This window comes from Lissotriton vulgaris, chromosome 11 (genome assembly GCF_964263255.1).
Source record: "Lissotriton vulgaris chromosome 11, aLisVul1.2, whole genome shotgun sequence".
NCBI lineage: Eukaryota > Metazoa > Chordata > Amphibia > Caudata > Salamandridae > Lissotriton > Lissotriton vulgaris.
The window spans coordinates 11,758,417-11,778,159 of NC_141699.1; the positions used below are offsets into that span (position 1 = coordinate 11,758,417).

The 19,743-nt window shown below is 51.6% G+C and overlaps 1 protein-coding gene across 4 annotated transcripts in view; it reads right to left on the bottom strand.

Moving 5' to 3' along the window:
- Nucleotides 1-19,743, bottom strand: part of ULK1 (unc-51 like autophagy activating kinase 1) — a 210,060-nt gene that overhangs the window by 108,829 nt on the left and 81,488 nt on the right. For all 4 annotated transcript variants that reach the window (XM_086942657.1, XM_086942660.1, XM_086942658.1 and 1 more), the window contains one exon: nt 606-779. In XM_086942657.1, coding sequence (XP_086798783.1) covers nt 606-779 — 174 coding nt within the window. The remainder of the gene's footprint in view (nt 1-605; nt 780-19,743) is intronic.

The window sequence follows — 19,743 nt, forward strand, 5'->3', positions numbered from 1 at the left end:
CAACGGTAGGGCCACGCTATAGTAATACAAATCATTAGTAATTCATGAACAACATTAATCTCCATCTACCATTGCCCTGAGAGCCCACACACCAGAGGAGGAGTTGGTTCTCCATCTACCATTGCCCTGAGAGACCACACACCAGAAGGAGAGCTAAGAGTTCATATATCAGGACAATCTGGTCCTTCAAAGCTCTGAGAGTTCAAACAGCAAAGGGAGGGCTGGCTCTCCGTCCTTCTGGAAGCCTACACAGCCGCTACACACCTGTTGCTTGCTCTAACCAGCACCTCTGCTACACACCTGGTGCCCCCTCTTTCCAAGAGCCCAGACAGATGTTTTCCATCACCCTGGGAGTTTTGTAACCACTGTACACAGACACCCTTGACACCAAGTCTCCAGCTGTTCAACTTTTCCTTGCGTACACAAGGTTTACCATTGAAAATATGGGTACTACAAGGCTTCTCTGGCCTCAGTGCACTTTGAGCCGATACACTGAGAGTGGGGACTCCGATAAGCAGGGTGCATATGATGCCCACACAGAGCTTCCATGGTGTTGACTGGTCAATACCTTCTCCCAGCGGCTGACAGCTGGGAAGGGGCCTCACCTATCTTGATGCGGATGTTGTTGGGGTTGGACTTGCGGCCCCCGGTGTAGGTGAGCAGGATGTTCTGAGGCTTCAGGTCTCGGTGAATGATACCTTTGCTGTGCAGGATTCGCATGGCGCCGGCAATCTGCTGAAGGAAGAGCCTGATGGTGTCTTCGCTGAGAGTCCTCATAGCTGTAGGATGAAAACATGTGAAAAGGTGAGCACTTTCTTCCTTTAACTTCTGACCAAAGTTCATAAGCAACCTAGAGTTGTTAGATGCACTCAACAACCCATGAAAAGCGAGACCGCGAGCCCCCACAAACCATCACATTAAGGGGCGCTGTAAATCCGAGGACTCGCTGCGACTAGGTGTGGAAACCCAATTACACGGTCTCTCTTTGAAGAACCTCTACGGCTGTAAGTCTGAGGTGCCAGCATTGGCGCATTGGAAGTGTATCTCTGGTACATGTTCCTGCAGGGAAAAAGGGGGTGTCTTGTACAATAGGGCTGAGGATTGGGGGAGCTTTTTAGCAAGCGATATGTCACATACTGCTCGTCACTGGACGACTCTAAGAGTCCAGCGTGCAGGTCCCAAATAGTCACATACCCTGAGAACCGACATCCTACAATGACAAATAAGCACGAGCAATTCCAATAGGCCTGGCTTATAAATGAAACTGCCTCTTCATAGATGGATTTAAGACACTCAGTAAGTTATCATACATTGCAGCTGGTGGCCGTTTTGTTTTAAACTTTCATTGTGGCTTGTCTGGACTTTCAAAGAGATTTTCACTAAAATTATTAAAGTGGAAAACTTCTACGCCTAGAATTTGTCAAAGGAGTTACCTAACATCAAACTCCTTTCCTGCTAGGGTAATCTGTGAGACTACATGCAACAAAATACATGCATGCAGGCTTTAACCTGGTGCAAATACAATGCACCCTTAAAGGCCTCTTGATTTTATCATAATAAAACAATTGAATATTCTGCCTTTGTGTAAAATGTCATATTAGTGCCTTAACCGCGGCGGCAATTCCGCCACGGTGTGGACGTTCTAAAGGGTGAGCGGGGCTGTGACGGCCAACAGTCGTTCGCAGCACCAGGGAGGGAGTGCTCCCGTTGGCCGACGGAAGCACGGAACGGGTTAAACAGATCAGACCTACGAAATCGGACATAACAGTGCCCAACGAATCAATCAGGTCAATCACCATCATCACAGGATTGTCATCACAACCGACTGAGACCTACTTTGTGAGCATACGTTTTCACACAAGACAACTACCAGATATTCAGCAAGAAAATTACAACTATGTACAAAATTACAGCTGTCAATATAAAATAATTATAAAAAGGCCTATTAAGAACTACAAAAACCAACACCATGTAACAAAGGACCTCTCTACAGCCTGCAATGCAGACTTATAGCAATCCATAGATTTAACAAACACTTTTCACAATGAATGAGCCAGGCCTACTTCCCTTGCCATCGCTTTTCATAATAAACAGATCAGGCTTATGGCATTTTCCAGTGATCCTATGGTGCTTAGGGCTTTTTTCTTTGGCTTGTCATCATAGCCAACACGTGGCTACTGCAGTGAGCAGAAGCTTGCCCACAAGACACCCATCGGGTATACAATCAGAAGAATACGAAGATACACCAAAGTACAGTTGGCAAAACAAAATACGATCTCTCCTAAAAGGATTTAATGAGGATTTTCACAGGGCAAATCTTCTATCCCAGGCTTTGTCAGAGGTGGTAACCAACACCTACATCTTTGCCTACTAAGGGAACCTGTGAGATAGCAACCCACCCCTAAATGCATAGCAGCTACAATATCCCAGCCCTACTGCCTTTATCACAACAGACCAGGTTTACTGGCCGTATGTGCACTCCCCAGCAGCGACCGTGGGCAGAAAGAGCAGGGGACAAAGGGCCCTTCCTTCCAACAGGACTCCGGACCCCCAGCGGGCTTCAAACATAGATAAAACACCATTAACGTCCCCGAAGCAGCCTGGGGGGAGAGCGGCTCGTCGGGACCTTGTATGCAACTCTGGATACATTTCTCTCATTCGCTCTTTCGTAAAACATTATTTTAAGATCAGTAGCGAAGCAAGGATGCCAGGGGCCCCGGTCGAGCACGGGAAAGGGCCCCTCTGACTGAAGTTGGGGCAGTAAATAAAGCAATTATCATAGTTCAATGAGCCCCTCAGGGCTTCAGTCCCAGGTGTCACTGCACCTGCTGTATTAATGCACACTACACCCCTAAGATCGCTCCAAACAGGCAAAGTTACATTTGTGTAGGTGAAGGGCTGCACATCCTTAGTGTAAAAACTGGCATGCGGAGGGCGTGGTCCGGCACACTGGCAAGCCCCCCCCCCCCTTGAGGGAGGGGTACGCAGCAGCTGCCCATCTCCCGTGCTTGCCGTTACGAGCCAGATGTGAAAGGCAGGCCTTAAGGGCAGGCACATCATGTTTATTTTTAGTGCCCAGAAAGGTGCAACATTAACATTGCTCCTAAAAAGTCATTGCGGGCCCTACTAAGGATCATGGGCGTCCGCAGACTTTTTTCCAGGGGGGTGTGGGGGGGCAAAATGTTAACATCATCACCATCCTCCGACATGATGTGTGCCATGTGGGGCACAAGAAACACTGGGGCGCAGAACTGGGATAGACTCAATTAAATGACAGGAATCCAGGACAACAAACACCACCTGTAGGGAAAATGCTAAACTTTCTGACAAGCTGCTTTATCTCGGTCTGCTAGGTGTGCAGACTTCCGGGTCCTCGATCCAACACCAATCAAGGCTGTCTTCAGCACCGAATACTTTAAAACAGCCTATGATTAAAGCACCAGAATAAATATACTGTATGCACAGTGTATGTTAGGGATTATTTGTAGTGCACATATTTACCAATATTGGCTTCTTGGCGCTAGAATTCATGATAAATGTTATCCAAAGTTAAAGCACAACGTCAAAGTCATTAATAAATAATGCAGCAATCACACACCCTAGTGATTCGCCAAGGGGTGCTCCCTTTACTAGAATTCCCCGAGCATTGCAAAATTTTACACACATTCAATTAATTTATACAAAATAAAATGCATAGGTCCAAATGTTAGCTATATTTTTTAAAAGAAACCGAGTGTCCCTCTACGTGTAGTCAATGTCAAACTGACAACTTGCACATGTTTAGGGATACAATAATGGCCAGTCCCTTGTGCGGAAGCCCGGCACCGTAAATGTGTGGAAAAGTGGCGCCCGCAGCAGCAGCACATTACAGGTCCAGGGATGCTGAGTCTTAAACAATGGTCGAAGTGGGGGAAAAAGCAGGAGAACAGTGGGCGGAGAATCAGAGGGCGGGAATAGCCCAAGGATTGGATCTGTGAGTGGAGCCAGAGGTGTGGCCAGAATGCGCAAACATCTCAATTTTTAGTATTTGTTTGGCATTTCACTGCCCAGTTTAATCAACCAATGGATACACATGATTATTTAAGGTTATAATAAGTTATTGACATTAAAATATATTCACAAAGTGGGATATGCTTCTAATCACAGAATGTATCAAATACAATAAAATGTGGAAACACAAGCCATTTGTCTCCGAGCCATGAAGTTTCTGTCATCAGCACTTCTCCCTTTTTCCACAACAGCAGTTCAAACATGAATGGCAAAATATTCTAGTTTACAAATATTTTCTCTAAAATTATGGCTCTGCCATAGTTGCCTCATAATGCAAGATCTGCTGCATGATCTGACCATTTAAACCAACAAATTGTTTGTTGCTCAATTTGACTTGTGTTGCTGCGGAGTGGTTTGCCTATTGCAAAGGTTGACTGGTCACCTTTCTCACTGCTGCGTTTGTATGTTACACTGGTACTAATAAGGCAAAATCTTTCCAGAGACTGTTAGCATGTGTACACACGTCAAAATAATAAAATATCTGAAAATATACTTCATTACGCTGCAGCCTTATTTTTAATGCATAATTTAGTCAACATTACGGCATCATTTTGTCATCCTTGGCTGCATAATTAATTTCAATGGCCCCACAGCAGGCCGCACATGTTAAAAGTGATTGTAAATGAAGCCGGGTGACTCTAAGTTTGCAAACTTAGTTTGGTGTGCGTCAAATCCTGCATTGCCAATCCCTGGTGAATTGCAGCTACTGCTGCTGAAACAAGGCCAATGGAGATATCTATGGGTGAGGCAGACTGGCCTCAAGGGCAGGGCCAGCCATAGCACTGGTGGTGTCCTGTGCATTAATGTTAGTTAGTGCCCCCCCAATGACCACCTCTGCCATGGATTCCCTCACTACCACCCTTTAACTGTGCCCCCCCCCCCCAAGTCTCCATAACCACTCTCTCTCAGATGTATTTAATTTGATTTACAGCGCCACTCATACCATTGTAGGGTGTCAGGTCACTTTACATCACACACATTACACAGAGACAATGATTATGTGTGTAAATCACTGTATAGAAAATGTTACATATGACTAAGGACTACAAGGTGTAGGAGCCACATGACAACCATACTAGTAGCCCGTATAGTTTTATAGTCATTGGTCTGGAGAAACACAATACCTGGAATTTAAAACATACTACCGTGGTTGGGGGTTCTCCTTAATAATCAGAATTGATTTCTGTCCAAAAGAACACTTTTTGGGTCATTAGGATAATCAAAGACGGGGGGGGGGGGCACATAACGCTCTCATTTATACCTTGCAGTTTGTATGCAGCTCTTAGATGAGTGTTAATAGCTCACTGTTCTAAGCTAGGATTTTAACTTATAAACTGCAAGTAACAAAAGGATCTCTCTGACAAAAGCAGTACCCACTGACCTATTTACATTACGTGCACTTTGTGATCTGCATGGCACATGTTCTTTGCAGCCTGTACATTAACCCTCTGAGCTACCTTCCCATGAGTCAAAACTTCCACTAGACACAATTCTGATCTCTCTCTAGGAAGAACATTAATCACCAGAGTCATCATGACATTTTTATTGTTGCCGAAAATTGCTGGAGGCCAGGAAGGAGGCAGTAAGCGTTTTTAAAACCGTAATATACTTGCAAACATGATTCCTCCACCTAAAGTCAGCACCCGGTGCGGTCACACTGGCTGCACCGCCCTAGAGCTGGCCCTTCTCAAGGGTTATGTGACCTCAGTGACTGTTGTTCTAGGGTGCGCTGCTTCATAGGCCTGCACGCAAGACTGGAGGTGAACTTCAGTATGGATAGTGGGGGACAAGCCTTGGAGGTTAACCTGCACTTGTAATGCTAGGGACCACCTGCTGGTGCGAAAGACACCAGGACTTCTAAGGTGTTGCGAAGCCTTCTAAGGTCTAGCATGTGATTGTGCTCTCGCAGGAGAGTAGTCTGGTGGACTGGTTATTAAGGCTGAACCTGGTTCCCAGTTCCAAGTTCAGCAGCTCTGACCATAGTGCCACATCCTCTCCCCCACTGAACACCGTACTGCCCCACTGAGAAAAACTCCCACTGTCTTCAACTACAACCCAATTGTTGCCCTGTATAAACACCTGGATGCGGGTTATTTAAATGACACACTAGACAAGAGCAATATGCGGCCTACAAAAAAAAAGTAACAACATCCTGGAAAAAGCAAACACTTATAGGGAATGCAACATTTAGTAAACCATGGGAAATGTAAGCAGGAACAACATGGTTACCTTAATGCTTTTACACTCACTATTCAGAAATCAGTGAGTGCTTTTGCCTGAAAAGTTAAGGACACGACCACAGGGCCCTGAATGGACCCATTTCAATGGCCATTGCTTATATCTTTACAAAACATAAGCAGTATGGTAAAAAGACTACATCCCTGGACGCAGAGCCGCAGCACACATTTTGTTTTCCAATCCACACATTGCAGTACCTCCAGGATTGGCGCACTAGTTCCAAGTCCAGGGAAAACAAAGACAAAAAAACAAAAATAGCGCTTCACTGGCAATCTCTGTAAAAGTGGCACTAATGTGTTTCGGTGTGAATAAAATCAGTTTGGGCAGTTTGCTACCACTCTGTATTACTTCATTTAGTTATTTATCTATTTTTAATATTTTTAGCCTTTTATTCCCAATGCTGCACTTTGGAATTAAAATGTCAGAAAAATACGACATTTCCAGCAAAAGCGTCTTTCTTTTTTGGATCCATTTGACAGGGAAGCAAATAAAAGAAAGGAGAGGAAAGGGAGTGAGAACCCCGTCTTGAAGTAGCGTTTTTCATGGGCGTCCGCAGGGAGGGCAAGGAGGGGTGCTCCAGGGGGGCAAGCGCCCCTCCTTGCCCCCTCCCCCCCCCCCTGCGGACGCCCATGCTAAGGATCCCCACACTTGGGCTGGGTGGCCACATGTCACTACGCAGGCACCAGCCAACCTCGGGGTGGCACATGTTCCAAGAGGCGGTGGTCAGCCAACACCAGCCGGGCACCAGTGGTCACTGGAGTGCACAGATCTGAAGTCACCCTCCTGTGACACAGACCCGCTGAGGAGAAGTGTGGCTCAATGATTAGAGCGGCAGACCCTGATGCAGAGGTCTAGCCCGGGACCAGGGTTCAATTCCCCGCCTCGGCGGGTCTTGGGCTCAAAAATTCCACAGACCTGATAATTCTCGCCTCGGTGCCTATTCCAATCATGGAGTCCCACTCTGCAACTCTGGGCAATAGCTTGCTTAATCTCCACAACGGCCCCCACAACGCTAAGGATGCCTGGCCTCCACCTTGGGGGTGCCCAGGAGTGGACGCCTCACAGGGAAAGCCAGGATGGGTTCCACAACGGTATTCGTACAAGAGCCTTGAGACCCTTGCGGGTGAGTAGTGCGCTATACAAGTATCAATTTACATTTACAATTCTTTACCCGCTGAGTGCAGGATGTACAGAATGATGGATTCCCATCATACGAACACTACCGGGTTTATCAGCTAGATCTGCGACTCTCCTGAAAACCAAACATAAGCAGGACTTCCAGGGACAGGGTGCCCATGGGGCAGCCACCAAACTACTGGGGGGCAGCCAGGGCATCCTCCGGGACGCGGCCAGGGCACCCTCCGGGACACGGTCAGGGCACCCTCCGGGACGCGACCAGGGCACCCTCCGGGACGCGACCAGGGCACCCTCCGGGACGCGGCCAGGCAGGGCACTTTCCAGGGCACAGCTAGGACACCCACACGGGATGCCACCACGACATCCCTCCGCTCAACACTGAATGCATGTGGTTGTGATGGGGACTTGGCAGGAGGAGGCTCGGAGGCGGCATCAGAAAAAGTGAAATCCTCAGCCTGCGAGCCATGAAAAGGAGCATTTCTACAACAGCAGCCCCCAGGCCTGGCTGCAATGCCCCCGCTGACAGCAGTACTGCGAAGTAACCGGAGCTCCGTGTTTATCCGGGACCAGGAGCCGGGGCTGATCCCCCCTCCTGGGACAGGCCGTGGGAGCGGCAGCAGGGTCTGACCGGGCTGGGGAGGAACGTGCGAGGCTTCACGCTGTTAGACACCGCTAGAAACGAGCACTGGCAAAAGCAAGAGGTCTGATATGGATTGCCAGGCTTTTGGCTTCATCGAGGTTTGTTATGTGTGTTAAATGTTATTGTTGGAGGAGATGACGGACCTTCTTCAATAAAACAAAGGGTAAAACAAAAATACTGTTGGGGTCTCAAAAAGCACAAACTGCCACAGCCGCCCCCAGCACTTAGGCAACTACTTTGCGTGGTAATGTGCTTCTTGTGAAAGAACTGAGTGACGTCACTCAGTAAAGTTAGCCAATGACTGAAGTGGGCGGACACATGCCTCATGCTGTGCTCTAGTGGGCGGGCAGGATGGGCAGAGCCCGGAGGTGGCAGCAGGCCTTTCTGGAGGAAGGCGGGATGGACAGGGCCCCCTGGAGAGCACAGAACCCGGCCACGCACCCCATGGAGAGCACAGAACCCGGCCACGCACCCCTGGAGAGCACAGAACCCGGCCACGCACCCCATGGAGAGCACAGAACCCTGCCACGCACCCCTGGAATGCACAGAACCGTGCCACGCACCCCTGGAATGCACAGAACCCTGCCACGCACCCCTGGAATGCACAGAACCCTGCCACGCACCCCTGGAATGCACAGAACCCTGCCACGCACCCCTGGAATGCACAGAACCCTGCCACGCACCCCTGGAATGCACAGAACCGTGCCACGCATCCCTGGAATGCACAGAACCGTGCCACGCACTTTTGGAATGCACAGAACCGTGCCACGCACCCCTGGAATGCACAGAACCCTGTCACGCACCTCCTGGAGCGCACAGAACCGTGCCACGCACCCCTGGAATGCACAGAACCCTGTCACGCACCCCTGGAATGCACAGAACCGTGCCACGCACCCCTGGAATGCACAGAACCCTGCCACGCACACCTGGAATGCACAGAACCCTGCCACGCACCCCTGTAATGCACAGAATCGTGCCACGCATCCCTGGAATGCACAGAACCGTGCCACGCACCTCCTTGAGCGCGCAGAACCGTGTCACGCACCTCTGGAATGCACAGAACCCTGTCACGCACCCCTGGAATGCACAGAACCGTGCCACGCACCCCTGGAATGCACAGAACCCTGCCACGCACCTCCTGGAGCGCACAGAACCGTGTCACGCACCTCTGGGGCGCACAGAACATTTCCACGCACCTCTAGAGCGCACAGAACCGTGCCACGCACCCCTGGAATGCACAGAACCGTGGCCTCCTGGCTCTGTCAAGCCTGCTAACCTTCAGATTGTCCCGCCACCCCCGGGCTCTGTCCAGCCTCCCTGCCTTCCAGTAGTCCTGCCTCTCTGGACTCTTCCAACTGTTCTTCAGATAGGCATGCCACTTCTGGACTCTGCCCAGGCTCACAGTGTTCAAGGAGGTGTGCCACCTACAGGCTATGGCAGCTGGAATGAGCCTGTAGGTGGCAGATGTATTTGAAGGCCTGGCAGAGCCTGTAGGTGGCAGGTGTATTTGAAGGCCTGGCAGCGCCTGTAGGTGCAGGTGTATTTGCAGGCCTGGCAGAGCCTGTAGGTGGCAGGTGTATTTGAAGGCCTGGCAGCGCCTGTAGGTGGCAGGTGTATTTGAAGGATTAGCAGCGCCTGTAGGTGGCAGGTGTATTTGAAGGCCTGGCAGCGCCTGTAGGTGGTAGGTTCATTTGAAGGCCTGGCAGAACCTGTAGGTGGCAGGTGTATTTGAAGACCTGGCAGCGCCTGTAGGTGGCAGGTGTATTTGAAGGCCTGGCAGCGCCTGTAGGTGGCAGGTGTATTTGAAGGCCTGGCAGCGCCTGTAGGTGGCAGGTGTATTTGAAGGCCTGGCAGAGCCTGTAGGTAGCACACTTACTTGAACACTGTGAGCCTCGGCAGAGTCCAGAAGCGGCATGCATATCTGCAGGACAGTTGGAAGAGTCCAGAGTGGCAGGACTACTGGAAGGTAGGGAGGCTGGACAGAGCCCAGCGATGGCAGGACCATCGAAGGCTGGGACCCTGGCCAGAGTCTAGGGGTGGTGGGACAATCTGAATGTTAGCAGGCTTGACAGAGCCAGGAGGCCACTGTTCTGTGCGCTCCAGAGGTGCGTGGCACGGTTCTGTGCGCTCCAGGGGTGAGTTGTGTGGCTCAATGGTTAGAGCGGCAGACCCTGATGCAGAGGTCTGGCCCGGGACCAGGGTTCAATTCCCGCCTCGGCGGCTCTTGGACTCAATCTCCCTCACCTCGGTGCCTACTCTAATCATGCGTCCCACTCTGTGACTCTGGGCAATAGCTTGCTTAATCTCCCAACGGCCCCAGCAGCGCTTGGATGCCTGGCTTCACCTTGGGGTTGCCCAGGAGCGGACATTTCACAGGGAAAAGCCAGGAAGGGTTCCACAGCAGTATGAGTGCAGCGCCGGGACGCCCCGTCACTGGGGCAGCCGTGCGCTTTACAAGTACAACACATTTACATTTACACTCAAACAGTTGCACAGTTCTGTGCGCTCCAGGGGTGAGTTGACGGTTCTGTGCGCTCCAGAGGTGCGTAGCACTGTTCAGTGCACTCCAGAGGCGCGTGGCACGGTTCTGTGTGCTCCAGAGGCGCGTGGCACGGTTCTGTGCGCTCCAGAGGCGCGTGGCACGGTTCTGTGCACTTCAGAGGAGCGTGGCACGGTTCTGTGTGCTCCAGAGGCGCGTGACACGGTTCTGTGCGCTCCAGAGGTGAGTGGCACAGTTCTGTGCACTCCAGAGGTGCGTGGAACGGTTCTGTGCGTCCCAGAGGTGCGTGGCACAGTTCAGTACGCTCCAGGTGTGCGTGGCACGGTTCTGTGTGCTCTAGACTTATGTGGAACAGTTCTGTGCGCTCCAGGGGTGCCTGGTACGGTTCTGTGCGCTCAAGAGGTGCGTGGCACACTGTAAAAGTGTGTCCCTTCCTCTTGAACTTGGAGGCTTATTCAGTCTGTAGCTGCCAGAAAACGTTTGGCCTCCGGGTGTAGGGTGGGGACACCTGTCGTAGTTATTCCAAACTGTTTGCCCTGAGGCCTAACGAGTTATGCAGAGTTTTACATGTGAACTTTAACTCCACAGTGTAGTTCTTCTATCACCATGACAATTCTCTGACTGCCTTAAGAGTAGATTCACATTATGAACCTTCTGTTATCTGTGAATGGATTACAAAGTGCCACAGCCTACAATACGCTGCACTAATGCAGGCTGGTCGGGCTCCGAGCATTGCCAGAACAATCCAGAAATCTGGTGGGGTCCTCAATAGACAGCACCTCTTGTTCGTCCTCACTGACTGTACACGTAGTACTCCTAGCAGCACCTCTCGTTCGGCCTCACTGACCGTACATGTAGTATTCCCGGCAGCACTTCTCGTTCGGCCTGACTGTACATGTAGTACTCACAACAGCACTTCTCGTTCGGTTTCACTGACTGTACATGTAGTACTCCCTGTAGCACTTCTCGTTCGGCCTTACGGAATGTACATGTAGTACTCCCGACAGCACCTCTTGCTTGTCCTCACTGACTGTACGGGTAGTACTCCTGGCAGCACCTCTCGTTCGGCCTTATGGACTGGACTGTACATGTAGTACTACCGGCAGCACTTCTCGTTTGGCTTCACGGACTGTACATGTAGTACTCCCGGCAGCACCTCTTGTTCGGCCTGACTGTATATGTAGTACTCCCAGCAGTACTTCTCTTTCGGCTGCACTGACTGTACATGTAGTACTCCCGGCAGCACCTCTCGTTCGGCTTCACTGACTGTCCATGTAGTACTCCCGACAGCACTTCTCGTTCGGCTTCACTGGCTGTACATGTAGTACTCCCGGCAGCAACTCTTGCTTGTCCTCACTGACTGTACTCGTAGTACTCCCGGCAGCACCTCTCATTCGGCTTCACTGACTTTCCATGTAGTACTCACGGCAGCAACTTTTTGTGGATGCCGTTTGGTGCTTACTTACGGCCGGGAGGCTGCCAGCCTGCCAGGAGGAACCACCACAAGGGACTTCCTCTCTGCTGGAGGGGCCTGTGAGCTGGCCTGCCTGGGCCCAGCTTTGTCTTGCTGGAAAGTCTGGATCCTAGCGCCTGGTGAGTGCTACATCTGTTCTGCTGCACCAAGGACGAGGGGATTGTGAGGCTGGCAGCGCTGTGCTGCGTGACCATTTCAGGGAAATCCCGCATAGGGATTCCCCCTGTGCTGCAGGAAAGGAGCGGGGGCCCACCGCGCATGCTGGTCCCTGCAGGGGAGAAGCGAGAGCCTACCCAGCATTCTGTGTTTCTCTGAGCGGGAGCCCACCCCGCATTTTGTGCCCCTTGGAGCGGGAGCCCACCCCGAATTTCTGGGATTAGTGGAGCTGGCGAGATCAGCGATAACGGTAGTCAGGCGCCCGTGCCCTACTGTTGGCGGGGCATGCTGACGTAACTGAGACGGAGCCTCGCGTGCTCCATTTCCGCCTCCCTCTGCCAATGGGGAGAGAGAGAGAAAACGCTGCCAAGCTGGAGCAGAGTCTGCCGGTGGGCGGGAGCCCACCCCGCAATGAGGATCATCCACTAGAGATACCGGAGAAGGGGCCGAGGAGAGCCCTGGTATGTGGGGACCCACAGGGCAGTTGCGCCCATTCCTAAACCCGGACCCTAGCAGCCCCGGTGAGTGAGGCTGAACTGGGCAGCATTGTTGGAGCCGTGGGCAGCCCCGGCGAAGGAGGCTCTTAAGGCACAGTTGGTGCCAAGGCTGAAATTCTTCCAACTGCACCGCGAGAGCGTGGGCTGCTGCCATGATGCAGTGATTCCCGTTTGGGCCACATAGAGCCTCAGAGAAGGGAGCAGAGAAGGCACTCTGTTGCCGATCTTTTACAGCTGAACCGCCTGTTGGAGGGCAGCTGCCAAGTGGGGGCAATTTGGTACTTAGAAGTCCCGGAATGGGGCTTCCAAGGCACAGTTGGTGCCAGTGCTTGGTTGGCTTCACAGCTGCACCGCGGATAGCTGCAACGTTGGGGGCATTGTTTCTGGTCTGTGGAGAGACCAGGGTGGATCACAACCTCGCCCTGTTTTCTGGTGCTGGCCTGCACACCTCTGCTGTGGCAGCTAAGAACCCTGACATTTGGGAAAGAGGGCATTTGAGCCCCAGAGAAAGGCCAGTTGGCCTAGGGTCATTTCAGTGTGTACTGGTAGGGCACAAGGTCCTAAAAAAATGCATAATGTGTTTATGTTGAAGGTGATGTATGCACCTAGGGAGTGTTACTACGGTGCACTCCTAAATGTGAATAATGCATAATGTGTTTATGCCTAATGTGATGCAGACATAATTTGTTTATGTTGCTAGTGATAATGATGAGTACAGTATTTTACCAGTAGTTACTGATTGTGAAATTACTTGTGCTTTCTAATGGTTCCGTCTGTGGACCGATTGGCCCGGTCATTTAAATAATCCCATGTAAATTATTACCTAGTGCCAGCTGGCACAGCGTATATGTGTGATTATGATTCTAATGTGTTTTGGATAATACAAAGCCTATTTTTATATAACCCTGTGTGAAGTCTCTTTTGTAGTGTGCCTAGTGTGCTGCTGCTGCTGTGTGTGTGTGTGTGTGTATTTTGCGCAAACGCTTTACACATTGCCTCTGGGATAATCCTGACTGCTTGTGCCAAGGTACCAAGAGGGTGAGCTGGGGTTATCTTTGGTGTGTAACTCCCTTGCCTTGACTAGAGAGGTGGTTTCTGCCTGGCTTAGGCGCAAGCCCTAGCCAACCAGAAATCCCATTTCTAACACTCCCACACAGGTCATGCTAGAAGCGTGCACTCTTCCAATCAAGCACTCAAGGCAGACTTGATGCACACCGGATCAAGAGAGAACAGTATGTGTCACCCTCACCGTGTGACAGTCATCGCCCTTTCACCCGAGGCTCCCACACAGGTCACGCTAGAAGCGTGCACTCGTCCAATCAAGCATTCAAGGCAGGCTTGATGCACACCGGACCAAGTGAGAACAGTGTGTGCCACCCTCACCGTGTGACAGTCATCACACGACACCCGAGGCTCCCACACAGGTCACGCTAGAAGCGTGCACTCTTCCAATCAAGCACTCAAGGCAGGCTTAATGCACACCGGATCAAGAGAGAACAGTATGTGTCACCCTCACCGTGTGACAGTCATTGCCCTTTCACCCGAGGCTCCCACACAGGTCACGCTAGAAGCGTGCACTCGTCCAATCAAGCATTCAAGGCAGGCTTGATGCACACCGGACCAAGTGAGAACAGTGTGTGCCACCCTCACCGTGTGACAGTCATCACACGACACCCGAGGCTCCCACACAGGTCACGCTAGAAGCGTGCACTCTTCCAATCAAGCACTCAAGGCAGGCTTAATGCACACCGGATCAAGAGAGAACAGTATGTGTCACCCTCACCGTGTGACAGTCATTGCCCTTTCACCCGAGGCTCCCACACAGGTCACGCTAGAAGCGTGCACTCGTCCAATCAAGCATTCAAGGCAGGCTTGATGCACACCGGACCAAGTGAGAACAGTGTGTGCCACCCTCACCGTGTGACAGTCATCACACGACACCCGAGGCTCCCACACAGGTCACGCTAGAAGCGTGCACTCTTCCAATCAAGCATTCAAGGCAGGCTTGATGCACACCGGATCAAGAGAGAACAGTATGTGTCACCCTCACCGTGTGACAGTCACTCGAGGCTCCCACACAGGTCACGCTAGAAGCGTGCACTCGTCCAATCAAGCATTCAAGGCAGGCTTGATGCACACCGGACCAAGTGAGAACAGTGTGTGCCACCCTCACCGTGTGACAGTCATCACACGACACCCGAGGCTCCCACACAGGTCATGCTAGAAGCGTGCACTCGTCCAATCAAGCACTCAAGGCAGGCTTAATGCACACCGGATCAAGAGAGAACAGTATGTGTCACCCTCACCGTGTGACAGTCATCGCCCTTTCACCCGAATGTCCCACACAGGTCACGCTAGAAGCGTGCACTCGTCCAATCAAGCATTCAAGGCAGGCTTGATGCACACCGGACCAAGTGAGAACAGTGTGTGCCACCCTCACCGTGTGACAGTCATCACACGACACCCGAGGCTCCCACACAGGTCACGCTAGAAGCGTGCACTCTTCCAATCAAGCACTCAAGGCAGGCTTAATGCACACCGGATCAAGAGAGAACAGTATGTGCCACCCTCACCGTGTGACAGTCATCACACGACATTCGAGGCTCTCTCCAGAACGGCCGCTCACCCTCGCTCCTCCTCACTTACAGCTGCATTACTCCACGCTCACGCTTCTGGTACCGTCAATTTCGTGTTCTGTCTAGCATTCAATTGTAGCGCTGTTGGGCTTAGAATTGTAGCGCTGTGAAGCATCCAATTATAGCGCTGTTGTGCATAGAATTATAGCGCTGTTGTGCATTCAATTGTAGCGCTGTTGTGCATAGGATTGTAGCGCTGTGAAGCATCCAATTATAGCGCTGTTGGGCATAGAATTATAGCGCTGTTGTGCATTCAATTGTAGCGCTGTTGTGCACAGAATTGTAGCGCTGTTTAGCATTCCATTGTAGCGCCGCTGCTTTGATTGATTTCTTTAGCGCGACTTCGCTCAGGCTGCTGCGCTCGCTTATCCAGTATTTATTTAATAATTTCAGAGAACTGCTCACTCGACGCATTTTTACATTTGTTGTCCCTGTCTGGCTTTCCCTTTGACCCTGACCACCTGGACTCTCTCCAGAACGGCCGCTCACCCTCGCTCCTCCTCACTTACAGCTGCATTACTCCACGCTCACGCTTCTGGTACCGTCAATTTCGTGTTCTGTCTAGCATTCAATTGTAGCGCTGTTGGGCTTAGAATTGTAGCGCTGTGAAGCATCCAATTATAGCGCTGTTATGCACAGAATTGTAGCGCTGTTTAGCATTCCATTGTAGCGCCGCTGCTTTGACTGATTTCTTTAGCGCGACTTCGCTCAGGCTGCTGCGCTCGCTTATCCAGTATTTATTTAATAATTTCAGAGAACTGCTCACTCGACGCATTTTTACATTTGTTGTCCCTGTCTGGCTTTCCCTTTGACCCTCCATTTTGTTATTGGTATCCCCTGACCCGCCCCTCACCCACACTACCGCCTCCCTGCTGCCCCTCCCACGCTCCGCCCCCTCCACTCTCCATTTATGTTAGATGTCCACACGCGCAGCGTCCACGTGCTACGGCCACGCCGAAGGTGCGCCAAAGGTAAGCCCGTCTACGCCCGTCCGCGCCTGGACCGCGCCCAGCGCCATACCCCCTGGTCCCCGTCCCTCCCAGCCCTCCCGCATTACCTACGATGCCGCAACCCTCCTAGCCCTTAACCCCGGTCGCGCCCCCAACTGCGTCCAAGCAGCTCCTGGACACACCCATGGACCTTTCTCCTGCTACTCCTGCAAATTCAGCGGCACCGACAACTACTCCGCTACGACCACTCCACAGACTCCCGACCCCAACCACCTACAATGCATCCTTCTCAACACCCGCTCGGTCCACAGACACGCCATTGACCTATGGAATCTACTAGACACCATCTCTCCAGACGTCGCCTTCCTAACAGAAACATGGATGAACGCTTCCTCCGCCCCAGACATCACCATTGCCATCCCTGAAGACTATAAGATCACACGCAAGGACCGTACCGGCCACACAGGAGGAGGAATCGCTATCGTCCATAAGAAATCAATCCGCATCTCAACCAGCTCTGACGCCAACCTCGCCAACTCCGAACACCTTCACTTCCAAATCCAACACGACCCCAAGACCACACTCAGAGGCACCCTCCTCTACAGACCACCAGGACCCCGCGCAAAATTCAGTGAAGATATCACGGACTTCATCACTCCACACGCGCTCCCCTCCAAAGACTACATCCTCCTGGGAGACCTCAACTTTCACCTTGAAAAGATCAACGACCGCAACACCACCACCCTCTTGGACAACCTCGCCAACCTCGGACTTAAACAACTAGTCACTTCCACCACCCACATCGCAGGTCACACACTCGACCCCATCTTCACCTCCAGCAATCATGTCTCCTTCAGCCACACTACGGATCTCCTCTGGACTGACCACAGCTGCGTTCACTTCACCTACAACAAGCCAAAACCCACCAACCACCTCCAACCAACTCTGCAAAGAAACTGGAACAAAATCACCACCGACCAGATCTCCACATCGCTCCTTCTAAACACCCCAGCCCACTCTTCTAACCCAAACCAAGCCGCCGCCAACCTCACCCTATGGTTATCCAACACCGCCGACACCTTAGCACCACTGAAAAAACGTCAAAGCAAACCTGGCAGCAAGAAGGCCTCATGGTTCAACGATGATCTTAAGAAGTCCAAGAAACTCTGCCGCTCCCTTGAAAAGGCCTGGAAAAAAGACCCAACCACTAGCACCAAGGACGCCTTCAAAAACGCCACCCGCACTCACCACCAACTAATCCGAAAGGCCAAGAAAACAGCATTCAAGGATCGACTTGACAACAACGCCCACAACAGCAAGGAACTTTTCAACATCGTCAAGGAATTTTCCAATCCCTCGGCCAACTCCAACGACATCACCCCCTCTCAAGCCCTCTGCGACTCCCTAGCCTCATTCTTCCACAACAAGATTGCAGACATCCACAACAGCTTCGACTACCAACCAAACCAACCCACCCAACCATTTGCTGAACATTCTCCCCCCGTGAACACCCTTAACGACTGGAACCCAATCTCCACTGAGGACACCATCCGCCTGATGAATTCCATCCACTCAGGATCCCCCACAGACCCATGTCCTCACCACATCTTCAACAAAGCAGACTCCGTCATAGCACCGCACCTCCGAGACGTCATCAACTGCTCCTTCAACTCAGCCACCTTCCCGGAAGACTGGAAACACGCTGAACTCACCGCCCTTCTGAAAAAACCCACAGCGGACCCCACCGAACTCAAAAATTATCGCCCCATTTCGCTCCTTCCATTCCCGGCCAAAGTCATCGAGAAAGCTGTCAACAACCAGCTCGCCGCTTTCCTCGAAGCCAACAAATCCCTCGACTCCTCACAATCTGGCTTCCGAGCAAAACACAGCACTGAGACCGCCCTCATCGCAGCAACAGACGACATTCGAACTCTACTAGACGATGGAGACACAGTCGCCCTCATCCTCCTCGACCTCTCTGCAGCATTCGACACAGTCTGCCACAGCACCCTTTTACAACGCCTCAATAACATCGGAATACAAGGAAAAGCACTTGAATGGATCACCTCGTTCCTCACCGGAAGAACCCAGAGAGTCCGCCTTCCACCATTCAAGTCCGAGGCCACTGAAGTCATCTGTGGCGTACCACAAGGATCCTCACTCAGCCCCACCCTCTTCAACTTATACATGAGCCCCCTTGCGGCCATCGCCCGCCAACACAACCTCAACATCATCTCTTACGCGGATGACACTCAACTAATCCTTTCTCTCACCAATGACCCCAGCACCGCCAAAACTAACCTACACGAAGGAATGAAAGAAGTTGCCGGATGGATGAAACAAAGCCGTCTGAAACTGAACTCAGACAAAACAGAAGTCCTCATCTTAGGTACATCCCCCTCTGCATGGGACGACTCTTGGTGGCCGGAAGCCCTTGGAAAAGCACCCATCCCGACAGACCACGCACGGAACCTAGGCATCATCCTGGATTCTTCACTCTCAATGAACAGACAAGTCAGCGCCGTATCCTCATCCTGCTTCAACATTCTTCGCATGCTCAAAAAAACATTTCGCTGGATCCCCACCGAAACCAGGAAAACAGTCACCCATGCTCTGGCCACGAGCCGACTGGACTACGGAAACACCCTCTACGCAGGTACTACCGCTAAACTCCAGAAGAAACTCCAACGAATCCAAAACGCCTCAGCCAGGATCATATTAGACATCCCGCGCAACGAACACATCTCTGGTCACCTGAAAGACCTCCACTGGCTACCCGTCAATAAGAGAATCACTTTCCGACTGCTAACCCACGCACACAAATCACTCTACGACATCGGACCAGAATGCCTCAACTCACGACTGTCCTTCTACACCCCCTCCCGCCAACTACGTTCTTCCAGCCAAGCCCTCGCCACTGTACCTCGCATCAACAAGACCACCATGGGAGGCAGATCATTCTCATACCTGGCTGCTAAAACATGGAACTCACTCCCCGCTTACCTGCGCCTTACCCAGAACCACCTAGCATTCAGAAAGCAACTTAAAACGTGGATATTTGACAAGTAATCCTCCTCCCCTTCCTAAGCGCCTTGAGACCCTCTGGGTATGTAGTGCGCTATATAAATTCTATGACTTGACTTGACACAGGTCACGCTAGACGCGTGCCCTCTTTCAATCAAGCACTCAAGGCAGACTTGATGCACACCGGATCAAGAGAGAACAGCGTGTGTCACCTTAACCGTGTGACCGGCATCACACGACACCCGAGGCTTCCCACACAGGTCACGCTAGAAGCGTGCACGCTCCCAACCACGCACACAAGCCAGGCATGCTGCACACCGGACCGAGGGAGAACAGTGTGTGTCACTCGAACCGCGTGACAGTCATAACACCAGACTAAGACAGAGCAGTGCGTGGGGCCCTCACCAGGGGCAGCAAGTCACATTACAGATGTAAATACAA